At 43.0% G+C, this 18,709-nt stretch overlaps 1 protein-coding gene across 18 annotated transcripts in view; it reads left to right on the plus strand.

Moving 5' to 3' along the window:
• Ccdc171 (coiled-coil domain containing 171) overlaps nt 1–18,709 on the plus strand; it is a 483,978-nt gene that overhangs the window by 79,700 nt on the left and 385,569 nt on the right. For 15 of the 18 annotated variants that reach the window (XR_010066462.1, XM_039110657.2, XM_039110659.2 and 12 more), the window contains one exon: nt 8,089–8,227. The exons of 2 other annotated variants lie outside the window; for them this stretch is intronic. Coding sequence is in view for 15 of the 16 variants with exons in the window: in XM_039110657.2 (XP_038966585.1) it covers nt 8,089–8,227 (139 nt within the window). In the remaining variant the exon portion in view is untranslated. Of the gene's footprint in view, nt 1–8,088; nt 8,228–17,767; nt 18,038–18,709 lie in introns of those variants that run through there. One more of the 18 variants, XM_063288319.1, reaches the window with a different exon arrangement.

An 18,709-nucleotide genomic window follows, 5' to 3' on the forward strand; every position in this document is an offset into this window, starting at 1 on the left:
GACTCAGGAGCTCCCTCCCCCAGACCGTTCTTTCCTTGCTCGTTTCTTCTTGGTTGTGCTGCTGGAATGTGGGAGCCAGCTTCTCTATATCAGACTGCCAACAGAAGGGCGTCGCTCTTCATTTTAGTGATTGTAGGGTTTTAGTTTTTAAAAAGACATTGATTTTATTTTATTCGTGTGGGTGTTCTTGCCTCTGTGCCTCAGCACCATGTGCACCTAGTGCCTCTGCAGGCCAGAAGAGGTGTCAGGTCTCCTGGACCTAGGCTTACCGGTGGTTGACAACTATTGTGTCGGGCTGGGAACGGGGCCCAGGTCCTCTGCAGGAGCAACCAGTGCTCTTTGTTTCTTCCATAAATTTATTTATTTATTCACTTTACATCCTGATCACAGCCCCCCAGACTCCTCCCAGCACCGCATCTCTCCCTCCCCTTCATTTCTGAGAAAGGTGAGGTTCCTCCTGGGTATCAACCCACCCTGACTCCTCAGGTGTCTGCAGGACTAGCCACATCCTCTCCCACTGAGGGCAGCCGAGACAGCCCAGTTAGGGGAACAGCATCACAGGCCAGCAGCAGAGTCAGGGTAAACCCCTGCTCCACTGCTTTTTTTTTTTTTTTTTTTTTTAATTCCCTTTCCCGGTTTCCAGACCAACATTCCCCTCCCCCTTCCCCTCCCCTTCTTTATGGGTGTTCCCTTCCCCATCCTCCCCCCATTACTGCCCTCCCCCCAAGAATCCCGTTCACTGGGGGTCCAGCCTTGGCAGGACCCAGGGCTTCCCCTTCCACTGGTGCTCTTACTAGGATATTCATTGCTACCTATGAGGTCAGAGTCCAGGGTCAGTCCATGTATAGTCTTTGGGTAGTGGCTTAGTCCCTGGAAGCTCTGGTTGCTTGGCATTGTTGTTCATATGAGGTCTCGAGCCCCTTCAAGCTCTTCCAGTCCTTTCTCTGATTCCTTCAATGGGGGTCCCATTCTCAGTTCAGTGGTTTGCTGCTGGCACTCACATATGTATTTGCCGTATTCTGGCTGTGTCTCTCAGGAGAGATCTACATCCAGTTCCTATCAGCCTGCACTTCTTTGCTTCATCCATCTTATCTAGTTTGGTGGCTGTATATGTATGGGCCACATGTGGGGCAGGCTCTGAATGGGCGTGAAACAGTGCCCTTAACTGCTGAGCCATCTCTATAACACCAGCTCTCGGTTTTGAATTTTAAAAAATCGTGCAAATGATGCATACATTTAATTTTGTATTGGTTAGATACATTATTTTTAATTAAACTATCGATCTTTTAAATCAACTTAACATGTGTACACATTTTAAAGAGTAAAACAGCATTGCAAGATTGTGAGAACAGCAATCGATGCCTTTGCCCTGGACTCCCGGCTTCCTTTCATGTATGGTCATTGCTTGGTTTGTACTGCTGTTTGCTCTGGTGCTAACTTTATGTTTTATTTCTAAAAAGATTGTAACTTATTGTAAAAAGGTTTTATTTTTAAGTGTCTGTGTGTGTGTGTGTGTGTGTGTGTGTGTGAGAGAGAGAGGGGGGGGTTGGGGAGGGACAGAGGAAGTGTGCCTGAGGCTGGAGGCCAGAAGGTAATGCTGGGTCCCCAGGAGCTGCAGTTTTACATAGGTAGGAGACGCTCAGGGTGGGTGCTGGGAATGAAACTCATTTTCCTGCAAGTACTCTTAACTGCTGAACCATCTCTCCAACCCCCAACGTTAGATTTTAAAATAGCATGCATATTCTGCTATGATTTTGTTTCTACCTTTAGATATTTTACAGTGGCCTCCACTGATTGGTCTCTCCTGTCTGCTCCTCTCACACATTTTCTTGTTCCTTCTGTCTTCTCCTTCTCCCAGAGAGTTCAGAACACTTGACTTCCTACACCATGTTTTGGTGGACCTGTCTTTATTTCTTTATAGCAATCTTTTTTTTAAATGTTATATTTTTATTAAAAATGTCTACTATCTCAGCAACCACTTCCATTTGTGTTGTCAAGCTGCATGCTATGAGTCACTTAACACAATTACCTCCCACACCTCAGAAAACACATGAATTTTACATAATTGGTGTTAAAGCCAAATAAATATCCCAAAGGTCTTGTTAAATGTTTTCTTTCAAATATAATACAGGAATAGCTGATGCTCCCCATGTCATAGACAAGGAAAATTAAGTAAAATATGAATATGAAAATTCTGCTTTCCCAAACTTCCCAGTGATCCCCAAATGTAAGGTACATGAGCAACTAAGGTTTAGCTTTGGAACCTCAGATTCTTATTAGATGACTGTCGCTGACGCAGTGCAGTGCTGCTGTGTACTAATCCGTGCACATACTGTCTTCAAAAGGCCTGCAGTGTTCCCATTTTTACAAGAACCACCTGCACGAAGAACTCTTGCTTACACGAATGGAACCGTATGCTGGTACAATAAGGCCCTAATCTTTATAGCAATCTCATCATCTGTTTTGTTTTTTATTGTTGGCACATGCTCTGTTCATGTCCTCGATTCATAAAGCAGCAGGGGAGAGCTGCTCAATGAACAGGTTAAAGCAGTTAGTTCATTACTAGCTCATGAACGGGATTGCTTATGACTAAACAACTCAACACACAGTGAGTTTGTTTGACGAACCAATCACTAAAGTATTCTTTTATTGCTGTTTTAGTTTATAATTTGAGTCAAGGTCTCTTCTATAGCTTTGGTTGGTCTGGAACCTGCTATGTAGATCAGCCTGGCCTCAAACTAACAGAGCCACACCTGCGTTTGCCTCCTGAGTGCTGGGAATAAAAGGGCATGCACCATCTTGCCTGACTATTTTTAATTTAACTTCATTCTTGTTGTTTTTATTTGCATGTGTCTGTGTGAGTGTATGCAATGTGAATGTTTTTTTTTTTTTTAAAAACAAAATCCCAAACATCCGATTTACCAAATGAAAACACAGGAACCAGATGCTGTGGTGAAAGCCTGGTAGCTCAGAGAGGCAGAGAAAGGAGCCAGCTGACCTTCCTACCCCACTCATGTCCCAGAAGGAAAAGCTCCTTCTCCTCTCTGCTGTCTTAGACTAAAGACCCTCCTTTCTTTCTTTGGTTTTGTTGTGTTCACTCTGTCAGTTGGTTGCTTGTTCTGCTTCTTGACTTATTTTAGCTCTGGTTTCCAGAAAGATTTTGGGTTAAATGTGTGTGGTAGGGCTGGGCCACACCACAAGAAGAAACAGGTTTTTCCAGTTCACAGTCTCAGGGTTTACAATGTGACCAAATGTCCTGCAACAAAGATGGATGCTTGTGGAGACTAGAAGAGGGTGTCAGAGAGTTACAGACGATCTGAGCTAGCTGGACTCAGGCCTTCTGGGAGGGCCGCAAGCACCTTCGCACCGAGTCATTTCTGCAGCCTCTAGGTGTTCTTAACGTTGACAGACCTGTGATTCTGTTGTAGTGTGTTTTTCTAAGGTGTCCCTCCATCTGGCTTTTCAGATCCCCTGTATGTGCTCATCTGTCTTTAACACCCTCCTTGGAGTTCCTGAGCTTCTCCTCCTCTGTGAGCCCCTTGGTTTCTGATCGCTGCCCCTCTTTCCATTTGCTGCACTTGGAGAACTTGCATGTCAGGGGCAGTTTGCAGGCGCACTCCGAGCACGGCCTTTTGTCTTTACCTCCTTTTCACAGGTTGGCTCCCTATTCAATCGGTTCAGGTGTTGGGCAGTGTGTAGTCATTGATTCTTGATCTTTTGTTCATATTCTATAGTTTCCTCTGGAAATCACAGTGTCTGCATCTGAAATCAGAGGCAAGTGGCCTTTTACTTTATAACATGCGCTTGTAGAGACTGACTCTACAATTCATGACGATTTAATGATGCGTGTGACGTGGGTACTCTGACACCCTTGATCCAGTATTCAGTAATCTCCAGATGCCAGGCCTGCTGTGAGTTGTGTTAGTCTGGAACTTTGACTCTATGATTGACTTTCTGATTTACATAGCTTTTCTTTTATGATTAATTTAAAAATTTTTAGTATTTATTATTTTAATATTATTTTACACCATAGTTCCCCATGTCTCTTCTCTTTACAGTCTCTCTCCCCCTCCACCATCCCTCCATCCAGCCCTCCATTTCTTTTCAGAAAAGGGCTGGCCTCGATGGGGATCAGCCTGTCATGGCGTATCAAGTTGCAGTTATGACTAGGCACCTCCTCTTCTAGTAAGGTTAGAAAAGGCTACCCAGTAGTGGGGAAGGGTCCCAAAGGCAGGCACCAGAGTCAGAGACAGCTCCTGCTCCCCTGTTAGGAGTCCCTCTTGGAGATCAAGCTATACAATGGTAACATGTGAAGAGGGCTTAGTCCAGTCCAATACAGGCTCCTTGGCTGGTGGTTCAGTCTCTCTGAACCCCTATGGCCCTAAGTTAGTTGATTCTGTGGTTTTCTATTGGTGTCCTTGACCCCTCTGGCTCCTACAATCCTTCCTCTCTCTCTTCTGCAGGTTTCCCCAAGCAATGTGTAATGTCTGGCTGTGGGTCTCTGCATCTGTTTCCATCAGTTGATGGGTGAAGCCTCTCTGATGACTGTTAGGCTAGGCACCAGTCTATGAGCATAGCAGAATCATTAGGAATCAGTTCATTGACTTTTTTTTTTTTTGCCAGTTGTGTTTGGTTCTATCCTATATCTAGCTTCTGGCTCTTGGCCATTCAGACAGTGTCATGGGTGGACTCCCACTCATGACATCAATCTCAAGCTTGACAGGCCATTTGTTGGCCATTACCACAATTCTGTGCCACCTTTACCCCTAAAAATCATGTAGGCAGGACAAATTATAGGGCAAAGGTTTTGTGGCTGGGTTAGTGTCCCAATCCCTCCACTGGAAGTCCTGCCTGGGTACAGCAGATGGCCTGTTCCATGTTCCCCATTGCTTGGAGCCTTAACTAGGGTCACCCTCATGGATTTCTGGGAGTTACCATTGCACTAGGTTTCTAACTTGTTCCAGAGAAGCCTACCCTCCCCCAATTCCAGTTGTCTTTCTCAGTCCTCCCTCTCTATTTTCCCCACATCTGATAACTCCTGTTTCCACCCCCACTCTCCACCCCAGTCCAGTTCCTTCTCCACATCCACCTGCATGTCTATTCTGTTTCCCCTTCTCAGTGAGAGTCACATGCCCCCAATATCTTTTCTTTACTTTGATCCATTTTCATTGTTTCGTTCTACTTTCCAAGGTATTATAAGTATAGCAAATACCTTTTCTATACATATTTATTAGATTTAGGTAATTTAGCTTGGACTATCTCTGGTTCAAAAGACAACATGCAACACTTGTTGCATTGCACCCTGGGGGAAAAAGGTTTATTCAGAGTATGGGCAAGTGTCATAAAAATTAGCTTCTTACTTTTCCTTTTGCCTGAATGCAGTGCTGACTTTATCCCTCACGTTACCGCTTATCGTGGAAGAGATGGCCCTCCTGGAGTTATGAGGAAGATCTCAGGCTAAAATCAGCGGCAGTAATGGAATTAACACTATTCAGATGCATGTGAATGTTTAAAGTGTAGCTTCTGAGCTGCCTTCTATTACATGTGCACACGAGCAAGCACAGCTGAATGTGATCGTTCTTCCCCATACTCTCAGCACGTGGGCACACAGAGGAGGGCAACTGTGAGACTGAGCCAGCACAGTCCTTTACAAAACGACTACACATCAGACTCTTTTTAAAAAAGAAAACCAAGCCAAACCAATGTAAACACAGGTTAATACCAGCCTGGATATTTAAATAGCAAAGCAGATATTTTTGGAAGGAGATTTATGTGTACTGGTAACACAGTCCAAGAATGGAGGCATGTGACGCTTCTGATTGCTTGTGAGTAAGCTCCAGTGAGTCTTGTGATCTCAGTGTCTTCCAAGCACCGAGCTGATCTGACTGTGTTTTCAGCTCCTCCCAGGTGTGGCAGGCAGGAGTGAGTTTTCTTCAGCTGTTGTTAGTCATGTCTCCATGGAAACATGTTTTACCATCTGTGGCTTGTCCCTGTGATTGAACACCTTATTCAGGTGACTCTTTTTTTTTAATTTTTTTTATTTTAATTTTTTTAATTTTTTATATTTTTCCATCTTTATTAACTTGAGTATTTCTTATTTACATTTCAATTGTTATTCCCCTTCCTGGTTTCTGGGCCAACTTCCCCCTAACTCCTCTCCTCCCCTTCTATATAGGTGTTCCCCTCCCCATCCTCCCCCCATTGCTGCCCTCCCCCCAACAATCACCTTCATTGGGGGTTCAGTCTTAGTAGGACCCAGGGCTTCCCCTTCCACTGGTGCTCTTACTAGGATATTCATTGCTACCTATGAGGTCAGAGTCCAGGGTCAGTCCATGTATAGTCTTTAGGTAGTGGCTTAGTCCCTGGAAGCTCTGGTTGGTTGGCATTGTTGTTCATATGGGGTCTCAAGCCCCTTCAAGCTCTGTCAGTCCTTTCTCTGATTCCTTCAACAGGGGTCCTATTCTCAGTTCAGTGGTTTGCTGCTGGCATTCACCTCTGTATTTGCTGTATTCTGGCTGCGTCTCTCAGGAGAGATCTACATCCGGCTCCTGTCTGCCTGCACTTCTTTGCTTCATCCATCTTATCTAATTGGGTGGCTGTATATGTATGGGCCACATGTGGGGCAGGCTCTGAATGGGTGTTCCTTCTGCCTCTGTTCTAAACTTTGCCTCCCTATTCCCTGCCAATGGTATTCTTGTTCCCCTTTTAAAGAAGGAGTGAAGCGTTCGCATTTTGGTCATCCTTCTTGAGTTTCATGTGTTCTGTGCATCTAGGGTAATTAAAGCATTCGGGCTAATAGCCACTTATCAATGAGTGCACACCATGTGTGTTTTTCTGTGATTGGGTTACCTCACTCAGGATGATATTTTCCAGTTCCCTCCATTTGCCTATGAATTTCATGATGTCATTGTTTTTGATAGCTGAGTAATATTCCATTGTGTAGATGTACCACATTTTCTGTATCCATTCCTCTGTTGAAGGGCATCTGGGTTCTTTCTAGCTTCTGGCTATTATAAATAAGGCTGCTATGAACATAGTGGAGCATGTGTCTTTGTTATAGGTTGGGGCATCTTTTGGGTATATGCCCAGGAGAGGTGGAGCTGGGTCCTCAGGTAGTTCAATGTCCAATTTTCTGAGGAACCTCCAGACTGATTTCCAGAATGGTTGTACCAGTCTGCAACCCCACCAACAATGGAGGAGTGTTCCTCTTTCTCCGCATCCTCACCAGCATTTGCTGTCAGGTGACTCTTCTTAACCCACAGAATGCAAAATGCCTGGTGCTCTGAATGAAGTTGGCGATTGCATAAGACTTTGGTCGGACACTTTCTAGGCCCTACTCTCCCAGGTTCATGCTGACAGCTAGAGCAGCATGTCCTCAAAGGAAATGAATTTCATCTTGACTTTTTTCCTTTTTAAAGTTTCTGTGCACCAGATCTGTTCTATTTGGAGGGATAAAAACATGCTTCACTTCCATTATATGTTAATAACCTTATTACTAATTTTAAGGTAATTTTCTTGGGGGCTGGAGAGATGGCTCAGTGACTCAGTCAACAAGAGCACGTGCTCTGTGAGTATGAGAGGCTGAGATTGTATCCTCCTCACTCCCGCAGGAGGTCAGGGATGCCTAGCCAGCCAAAGCAATGAGCTTCTGGGGTCTGTACTCACTGACTCTAGACTGTCTGTGGGAGGACATGATGTCCTGCTCTTGCCTCTGTGAGCTCACAGGTGTGTTTCTCATAAGCACACATGCACACAGACACGCACCTTATCACTTTTGAGGCAGTTTCTGAGGTGCCTGAATTGAGATGGGTGGATTTTGTTCATCAAAAATAATATGGGGACCTCATCAGTACTATCGCAGTCTCTTTGCTTATTACCTTGGACACAGTACAGATACCTATTGCCAAAGGGGAAGTGCCAATCCCTTAAAGTCTTTTATTCAAGAGTCCATAAATCTTTTAATTTGAAAAAAGGAAAGGTGGGTATTAAGCAGCCTTTGGCATGTAAACATGATACACGGAACATCTCCAGCTTGCGTGAGAGAGAAGTACATTTGAAAAACCTGCTCTGCCATTTTTACCTTTTCAGATTAGAAAGAGAATTTTTCTCCCAAAACAAGAATCTAAATGAAGAGATCGAAGATCAGAAGAAAGTAATTATAGATCTTTCAAAGAGACTCCAGTATAATGAAAAAAGTTGCAGTGAGCTACAGGAGGAACTTGTGTTGGTAAGGATAAAGATAAACCCCTATGGCAATGGCTTTATTGGGCCATATTTGATGTGAAGCAAGTTTATCCCCTTCCCCCGCCATGTATCATGAGATGCTAGTGCGAAAGTAATTTCAGTGACATTGTTAAAAATTTCAAACTGAAAGTACTGATTTCATCAAATATATACATAATAAAAAACTTGCTAACTTGGAACAGTTGGGAAAAGCCAACTGAATTAATAACTATTCTGAATTATAGAGTATTTTATAATATATTCAAGGGTTATTATTTTTTCCTTTCTTATTGAAGTGCATAGAAAATATATCTGTGGAGGACAGGCAGGACTTATAATCAACAGATTTGATAATTTTAGTGACTTCATTTTCTAATCATTTTATACATTTATATCACACCATATAACATCTAATCAAATCTTTTAGTGCGAGTATGTTAGCTATCATATATATTTTTTATTTTACAATATTGATATGCTCTTGTGAGCTACCCTTAGTTTGAAAAGCGCCAGTGTCTCCCTGTTGCATTAGAATAATCCAGCTTCTTGTCCTATACCCAGGACTCTTCATTTGAGGTTTCATGCTAACCTCTTTAGCTGCCTTTCATTTGTCAGAATTCTGCTGGCTCTTTAACATGTTTTCATAATTTTTACTTTTCAGATTATGTTTTTGTCCTTATGTCTATGTTGTCCATAGCAAGTGCCTACATATCCTGTAAGGTTTGCTGGGAACCACAGTGGGGGAGAAGGCATAGTTGTAGCCACACTGTACTTCCTCAAGCCTTGTCTCAGCATACACACTTCCTCAGAGACTTGGCTTTCACTCAGTTATGTCCCACAGCTCTTAGAGGTTTTATACTGAGGAGAATGGATTTTATATTTCCTTTTCAAAAAGATAAAGAAATCAGACTGAGCTCAGGGACCCTGGTGGGGGAGCTGGTGGGATGGCTGGAGGAGCAGAGGGGGATTGCAACCCCATAGGAAGAACAACATCAGCTGCAGGGGCCACCCAGTGCTCACAGGGACCAGACCACCAACCAAGGAGTGTACAGGGAGGATCCATGGCTCCAGATACATATGTAGCAGAGGATGGCCTTGCCTGACAGCAATGGGGAGTGGGGCAGGGGGCCTTGGTTCTGTGGAGGCTTGATGCCCCAGCGTAGGGGGATGCTGGAGGGGTAGGGTGGGAGAGGGTGAGTGTGTGGGAGCACCTTCATAGAGGCAAAGGGGAGGGAGGAAAGGGAGAATGTGGGATGGGGGCTTGTGGAGGGATAACTGGTAAGTGGAATATCATTTGACATACAAATGAATGGAATGATTAATAAAAAAAAAGAATTAGTGGCCAAATCAATGCTTCTAAGAAGAAGGGTAATTAATTAAAACTTTAATATTTTAAACATATTTTTGAGATTAAAAAATTGTGTGTTTGAGTTTTGGCCTGACTGTATGCTTATGTATTCATCCATGCACCATTGAAGGAGGACAGAAGAGGGTGTTGGATCCTCTGGAACTGGAACTAGAGACAGGTGGGAGCCATCATGTAGGTCCTGGAATTGGATCGGGGCTCACTGGAGAGCAGCAGTGCTCCTAACCTCTGGGCCATCTCTCCAGTGTTCAATGTTCCAACAGTGTGTATCCTCCCTCCCTCTTCATCATGAGATGGGCAGTATGCTTGGGTTCAGGGGGCAACTTTGCTTGCCTTGTGAATCATTTGTCATCTGAATGTGGGATTTGAAAAGTTAAGACATTCAGTGATATGGGAAACACAGATACCATGGACTGTTCTATTTTACCCCATGATTTATATTTAAAGTCTTGCATTCTAGGCTAACACTTGCCATTGAGCTGTAGATTTTGTGCATGCCCTGGTCCTTCACTCTTAGTTCAGAAGGATGGCTAGGTGGAGAGGAATGTCCTAGGGCAGTTGAGCTGATTGCTGAGCTTGGTCTGCTTGCCTACTGAACATTGTTCTCAGTAGTTTGGAAAGTGGGTCAGAGGGTAGGAGTGCAGAGTTCAGAGGTCAGACGTTATCTCTGATCTAAGTTGCACAGTTTCTCCTAGTTCTGGCCTGGAGCTCTAGTAAGTAGATTTTAATTTGACTTTTACATGTTGATGGATAGTCTAGGGCAAGTTGCAGCTCATTAGAAACCTTTGTTTGCTCGGCATTCTGCCTATTAAACACTATCGTTTTGGTAAGGGTGCTGAAAACTATTGTTTTCAATTGTTTCTTTAAAGCTTGCTAAGTCACTCTCAAGCACTAAAAGCAGTTGCAGAACTAATGAGATGCTAAAAAGTTCCTGGGTTGCCACCGAAGTGATGCACTGGTTCAAAATAACAATGTTTTCTTTTTCCCTCTCTCAAGTCCATTGTATGTTATTTTTATTGCTATTTTAAGGTTAGCACACAGTGATGAGCTTCTGTCTGTTATTGTTTTCTATTGCTGTGTTGAAATTGTCTAACGAATGTGATGAGGGAATTGTGGCAGCAGGACTTGAGGGAGTTGGTCACATTTCATCTGCAGTCGGGAAGCAGAGCCATGACTGCCTGGGACAAGCAGGAGCCAGCCTGGGTAGTGGCAAATGCAGTGGGCAGGTCTTCCCGCCTCAGCTGAGCCTTGGCCTCAGTCAGGCCCAGAGGTCCACCTGATCAAGCTGACAGTTGAGATTAACCATACAGCTTCATTTTGGCATCTTCATGTTGTCTTATGTCTTACTCTTTTCATCTTTTGCTTGTTTTCCTTCACTGTCACCTTTCTCTTTCAACTTTAATTTTGTGTGTGTGTGTGTGTGTTTTTTTTTCTGCATCCTTAGGCTTGAACCCTTCAACCCTAATGTTAGGCAAGTGCTGTACCACTGAGTTTATATCCCTTGTCCTGAAGCTTCGTGTGTGTGTGTGTGTGTGTAGATCAGAGGACAGCTTTTGGATGTTGATTGTCTCCTTCTGTTGTGGGTTCTGGGGAGTTGAACTCCTGAGAGTCAGGCTGGGGCAGCTGCTCTCTCCTGCTGAGCCATTGTGCTGATCCTGGTTAAAATCATTTTTCTGTGTTTCCTTACCTGACTGTATTAGAAAACATACATATTTACTGACAAACCAATTGAATGGAAATACTACTGCTAGTAAGTATATTTTTAATTCAATGAAGTTATTAATTTATTGATTTTCCTAAATTTTATTGCCATATTCTTTTGTCATTGCTGTCAGTAAGTCTTGATACTCTGACAATAAAGAAAAAAGTCAGGAAGCTTTTTTGTATTATTTGTTTTTGTTAATACAGTTCATTTTCACTGTTGAGCACACACACACACACACACACACACACACACACACAGACATACACACAGATGTATGTGGTGCATTCTGATGACCCTCACTCCCACCCTTGCATATTTCCCTCCCCATTGCTGTCAACCCCCCTCTCCCTATAAGGGCCCCTCCATGTCTTCTGTTTAGTCTTGTGACTCAGTTTAACCAGGCCTGTCCACGTGAGTGCCGGCGTGGAGCCATCCTTTGGAACACTGGGCTCAGCAGTAGCTACACCATTGAAAGACAGGTACTCTCTCTCTTGCAGCATTTCTAAGTAGCCAATCCATCCCCATGGAGGAGTAGGTCTCCAGGAGCCCCTCCTCCATCAGACTGACTGTTGACAGGCCTAGTCAAAATTCATCAGTCTAGGTGCACACAAGTATACTTCCTGTGAGTTCATGGTTGCAATGGCCATGCCAATAGGATAGCCTTTTATAGCTCTCCTGTCTGTCACTGAGCTCTTTTTCCTTCTGCCCCCACTTCTACAGTGTACTCCCAGACAGAGACTTGGTGAGGTCAGTGTCCTAGGGTTGGACACTTAACAGTCACTTATTATCATTTTGACCAGACTCTGTTTACAGCCATCCACTGCAAAAAGAAACTCTGATCGTGGCCAAGGACAGCACACAGTATTTCAAATATTTATTAAGTATCAATTTAATAAAACGAGAGCAGTTAAGTTTCCCTCAGGACCTATGACTTTCCCAGAGAATTTTTGACCAGGTTTATAGAAGCAGACATGAATACTCTCCTCTGCTTGGACCTCAGATCAGTCAGAAGGTAGTTGTTTCCTCCTTTCCAAGTTAGTTTTAGCTATTGACTTGATACAGTCTAGCTACACCCGAGAAGGGCGTGTGTCAGGAGAAGGAATGCCCAGTGTAGACTGGCCTGTGGGCCTATCCGTGGGGATTGTCTTTATTGTCAATTGATGTAGGAATTCCCAGTCCACTGTGAGTGACACTGTTCTCAGGGAAGGGGTTCCTGGGCTGTAAGAAAGCTACCTAGGGATGAGCAAGCTGGCAAGCAAGCAGCCTCACTCCATGGTTTCTGCCTAAGTCCCTGCCCCAACTTCCCTTAGAGATGTCCAGTAGCCTGAAATCCGAAACAAACCCTTTCCTCTTCTATATTGCGTTTGGTCAGAGTGCTTTGCCACGGCAACAGAGACGAAAGTAGAACACTCCCTAGGTCACGCCACTGCTGTACCAGTGCGCACATCTTACCTGGCAGGCTGAGGTTGTAGCACTCAAGATCTCAGCTGGGTAAAACTGTGGGCGAGCATTGTCCCCCTGTAGCCTGTGCTGTACCTTCAGGCACTATGTACAATAGCCAGCAGGGAGGGAGCTTCTAGTTTGGTTCCATATTAATTTTTCTATGTCCTGCAACCAGTGTGCATGGTGTCTTCAGCATCAGGGTATGCCTTTCTAATTCTGTGGGCAACCAAGAGCAACTGTAATAGTCTAGACAGCTTGGGGGCTTCTGAGGCCTTCATGACCAATGGCTAACAGGGAGGTATCCCACCTGCTGTTGGGGTTTTCATGTCCTTACTCATGGCTTCTGGGCACTGGTATTATCTATCCACATAGATGTTCTTTTGCTACTTCGTGGGTTCCTTTTTCTTCGACCATTGCTACTTTGTGGGTTCTTTTTTCTTCTATTGTTATCTACTCCCTCTTCCTCCACTCTTCCAACCCCTTTACACTGGAGAGGAGAGACAAAAGGGCAGAGGAGAGGGGGCGATGCTATCCCCAGACTGCTTCCTGCTGATTAGGGATGTCCAGTTCTTTGGGGCAAGTTTGATCTTCCCTGTCAGGTTATCTGATTTCTCCTTGTTTCTTCATCGTGTATGACTACTTAACAAACAACAACCAATAGCATCCAGGCACCAGCCAGCTGCCAGCAACCTCTCAACTCTCAGGGTCCAAGCCTTTATATACCCTCTGAAGAGTCCGCTGTACCTCAAATGTCACACACTCGCAGAAACTGCAGCTGCTCAAATCACACCCCTGCTATAGCACGAGGCAAATCATAGTCAGCAGCTGTGCTCAATCTGAAGCAGCCCCATCTCCCACGCCTGGGATTAAAACAAAAACAATATTTCTGTGTTTTAAAAAGAAACCAAAATTGTTGCTACCCCTATGTCTTTGTTTTCTCTGTTTCTTACTATGGTAAAATATATGAGTATAAACTTTATATTATTAGCCTTTTGTAGTGCAAAGTTACCTAAACATTTTTTACATACTCCTTTATTGATTTTGTTCTCGACAGACCAAGGCAAGGTGCTAGGTAACACTGGCCATATTGGTGACTCTGGTTGGATTGACTGTCTTCAGTAAGGTGGAAGGGCAGCCAAGGCTGATGCCCGACATCAACCTCAGGCTTCCACAAGGACAGACGCCCACACCCACACCCACACAGGTGTACACACACACATGATATCCCCCAAAATAGAAGAAAGAAAACAAAAATGAAAATATCAAATTAAAAATTTAAAGCCACAAAATAGAAATTTTGTGTTGTTATATCTTAAAACCCTGGCTGAGCTTACAATTTGCATGCTGGATGCTTTTTCTTATGGAGAGAGTTTGACTCAGGAGGAAATGTTTACCTCTTGCTCTTTTGGCTTATTCATTTTAGGAACACAGTGGTTTCCAGGGCGCTCGGAAATCCTTCTGAAGTTTATTTGAATCACTGGCCTTTTGATTTCATAGCATATAAATGTGCAGCATAAACCTCTCATGACTAGCTTGTTCTTCATACCAACAGTGCGTTCCTAGTTTAGGTCCTGTTCAGGACTGTTATTCATATCTTTATCTTAATTTTCTCTGCTGCATTGGAAGAGAAAGATTAAATCCATTTATTTTATTTAATTAGCTAATTTTCTCATTAGTTTTAGTGAAGTCATGGTGCTAGTCACAAAATACAAGGGCTTCAGGAAATCTTGAAGCAAAAAATAATACTGTGTAACCTGGCACAGCATAGACTAAGATTTAGAACAGAAAGATAATTTAGAGATAACGTAGCCCATGATACACCAAATGTTAGTAAACCACCCACAAAGAATTTTCTCCTCTGTTTCAGGACATATAACATAAATATAGAACATATTTTTTGGGAAATACAAGCTGGGTAATACCAGAGTTTTTTTCTGGACAGGGCCTCACTATGTAGTTCTGGTTGGCCTGGAGTCACTGTGTAGACCAGGCTGGCTTTAAATGCACAATGACCTGCCTGCCTATCAAGTTCTAGGATCAAAGGTGTGTACCCCATTCCCAGCCCCAACCCCCACTGTTTTCAATTTTAAAAGCTTTATAAACTTAGGTGAATGTAATTACACTGAAATTCTTATTCATTGTCTGGGTAGTAAATTATTGGCTTCTGGTGACTCTTAATGTCACAGAATTGAGTTTCAACATAACACTTAAAGGGTGCAGAAAACCTGTTTTATATTATCATGATCATGGGACATGAATCTTGGAGGAATTTGCCTCTAAAATATATTGATCAAAGGGACGGAGCAAGCCCTTAAGAGCATCTGCTGCTCTTCCGAGGTGAAGAGTTTAGTTCTCAGAACTCCATTGGTGGCTCACAGCGAGGCTCTGGCTCCTATGGTTCCTACGCCCTCTCCTGGGCTCACATGTGCACTACACATGCTCTTGCATAAGCTAAGAAAGAAAAAGGAAACCCTTACATTTTAAAACTTAAAAAATATAGCCTTGATTCCAAATCTGTGGCTTGAAGAATCAGCTAAACTATATTTCTAGACTAAGCAGCTTAGCAATTTTGCTTATTAAACCCAGCCCGAAGCCCAGCAGCTGCAGCCGGTCTGTCTGTCTGTTAGACAAAGCCGAATTCTGACACTCTGTGCTTTTGAAACAGGGGGCTTTCATTTTCAATTTGCTATTATTATGACTTGCCTGGTGCTTTCTTCAATGAAATTTCCCTAAGTCCATCATTTCTTGAGGTTTGTTTTCCTGCTACTCAGTAATATTTAGTTAGCGCTCTAGGAGAGACCGTATATTGAAAAGGGAATTCTAGTTCTCGTGAGGTTTTACTGAAAAGAATGTTGTATTCTCTGAAGAACTTATGATTGAAAAGTCATGTGAGCATCTTCTATGCTTTGGGGACTTGACTTACTGCATAACAACAAAGATTGCTCTCACTAGATAGAATTTTGGAAGTGCTTTTTGATTGTTATGCTTTGTGGCAAAGTTAATGTTCTTTGATAATATTTTTTGCTTCAAATGTTCTATTGGATTTTGTTTAAAGCATTTTTCTGATTTTTGGGCATGTTCAAAACTAATGGATTAATGAATATTTTATAGTAAAATGTGATAAAATTATTGATTGCTATTGTTCACAGAGAAAAATAGTAATAATACTATGTGCACTGTTTTAGCTTATGTAAATATCACCATCTCTCTGATTGACACTGTTGAGTGGTGAGAGAGAGAGAGAGAGAGAGAGAGAGAAAGAGAGAGAGAGAGAGAAAGAGAGATAGAGAGGGAGAGAGAGAGAGAGGTATTTTGATTTATATGAAGGCCCTGTAATGATTTGTATATGAAGTAACCCTGGAAAGGCTTGAAATATTAAAGTATTGGTCCCCAGGTAGTAGATCTGATCATTGAGAAGTAATAGAATCATGAAAGCTCTGATTTAATTAGCAGACCAATCTGTTGATGGACTCATAATTTGATGACAATTTTGGGAGGTAGTAGGAACTTTGGAAGTGAGGTTCTATTAGAGAAAGTAGGTCACTAAAGTATAACCTTTGGGGGTTCTGTTCCGGACCCCTCTCTCTATGTCCTGTGCTTGCCTATGGCTACTAGATGAGCATCCTTTTTAACACGTGCTGGACATAAAGTATTCAAGTGTATGAGCCTACAGGGACTATTCTCACTCCAACCAGTATACCACCCGACAGAGAGCAGGTAGTGTATGCATTTCTGAGTCTGTGTCACCTTGCTTAATAGAATAGTTTCCAGATCCATCTATTTCCTGGAAAGTTCATAACTTTTCTAGATTTGTTTTTACTATTTTTAAGCATGTGTGTATGTGTGCGTGTGTGTGCGTATGTATGCGTGTGTATGTGTATATGTGTGCACACACGCACACACACAGATGGACCGTGTTCATAGAGACCAGAGGCAACAGATTCCTGTGTGGAACTGAAAGTATAGGCAGTTGTGAGCAGAGGGTGCCCAGAGTCTGACGTTAGGTCCTGTAGCAGAATACTTTTTTAACTGTAAAATTCTTTGAATATATTATTTTATTCATTTACATTCCAGTCATTACCCCACACTCAGTCTCCCCGACCCACAGTTCCTCATCCCATCCACTTTGCCAGACATTTTGCCCTCATAGTTATGTGTGCGAATGCCTGCATGCATGTATGCAAGTGTCTTGGGACTTGGAGTTAGAAAAGAGTGTAGGCTGTTCTGGAGTAAAACTATAGCCAGTGGAGTTTTCACATGTGTGTGCTCAGAAATGAACGGAGACCACCTGCCAGTCCTATAGTCCCTCCTCAGCAGCGAGCTCTCTCCATTCTTACAGGATTTAAGTCATGTGGGGGAGTCGCTATCAGAGCACATAATTCTGTCCGGTGGTAGTGAATGATACTGTGTTTAGTATACATTTGAGGTGACTGTGCATTCAAGCCCACTTGATGGGGACCCACTATCCAGTCTGACTCTAGTTCTAGGAGCTCTTATGCCTTCTCCTCGCTTAAGAGGTCACAAATGCTTCTGGAGCACTCATACACATGCAGGACATGCAACCATATAATAGAAAAGCAATAAATCTGATAAATAAATACTATGAACCACCCCTCCACTGAACTATATCTCATATTTCTTATTTACAAAATAGTTTTGTTTATCTTCAGAACTAATAGCTTGCTACATGTGAGTAAAGGTCAGAGGACAATTGGTAGGAGTTATTTTTTCTCTTTCAATCTGTTAGTCTCAAGCATGGCACACAAGTTCAGGCTTTGAAGCAGCATCCTTGACCACAAGAGCTACCTACTGTGCCCTCTGCTCTTTTACTGTTTTCTTTGACACTGGGTCTCACTAACCTGCCAAGACGGCCCTGATTTGCCTTCTGGCTTCCTCAGCCCTGAGCGGCTGGCATTACAGGTCCTCTAGAAGAATGTTATGTGCTCTCTCCAGAACCATCTCTCCAGCTCCAATTCCATTTTTCTCTACAGGTGAGAAAATCCTGTTGTTTGTGTGTTCTGTGTTTTCAGGAACCCCTCACCAGCTGATGGACGTCCAGGATGCTCCTAATTCACCAGCTGATGGACGTCCAGGATGCTCCTAATTCTTTGCTTTTGTGAATAGTGCAGCACTAAACATGGATGTGCAAATCTCCCCGTGGTAGTTATAGTCCTTTGAGTGTATACATAGGAGGGCTATGGGATCATCTGATAGTTCTAGCTTTGGTTTTTCAAGGAACTTTTATGCTGTGCCAACATGTATACCTACCAGCAGTAGATAGGGTTTGACTTTTGAGTTAGTATCTTAGTTATTAGTTTTATTTTTTCTTAAAAAAAGATTTATTTATTTATTATATATAAGAGCTGTCTTCAGACACACCATAAGAGGGCATCAGATCTCATTACAGATGGTTTCGAGCTACCATGTGGTTGCTGGGATTTGAACTCAGGACCTTTGGGAGAGCAGTCAGTGCTCTTAACCGCTGAGCCATCTCTCCAGCCCTGTTATCAGTTTTCTTGATAATAGCTATTCTGACAAAATGAGATGAAATTTCAGTAGTTTTAAAAATTATTTACCTATGTTTATAAGTATTTTGCTTACACATATGTCTGTGTACCACTTACTTGTGTGTCTGGTGTCCATGGAGGCCTGAAGAGGACATCTAAGCTCCTGGGAGTAGAGTTATAGATGGTTGTATGCTGCCATTGGGCGCTTAAATCTAACCTGGGTCCTCTGGAAGAGCAGTCAGTGCTCTTAACTGCTGAGCCATCGCTCCAGCCCTTTGAAGTAGTTTTTTTAAAGTATTTTTTAAAAAAATATTTCTTAGATTCAAGGTTCTTAAAGCTTAGGATAACTCCTGAGACAACCAACTGAACCCACGTCAGTGCCCCTTACCAGCACTCCTGAGGATTTATGGTGAGACCCATCTACAGGCCTTGCTGGTAAAGGAACATTACTAGATCTTATTAAGG

This window comes from Rattus norvegicus, chromosome 5 (assembly GCF_036323735.1).
Source record: "Rattus norvegicus strain BN/NHsdMcwi chromosome 5, GRCr8, whole genome shotgun sequence".
Taxonomy (NCBI): Eukaryota; Metazoa; Chordata; class Mammalia; order Rodentia; family Muridae; genus Rattus; species Rattus norvegicus.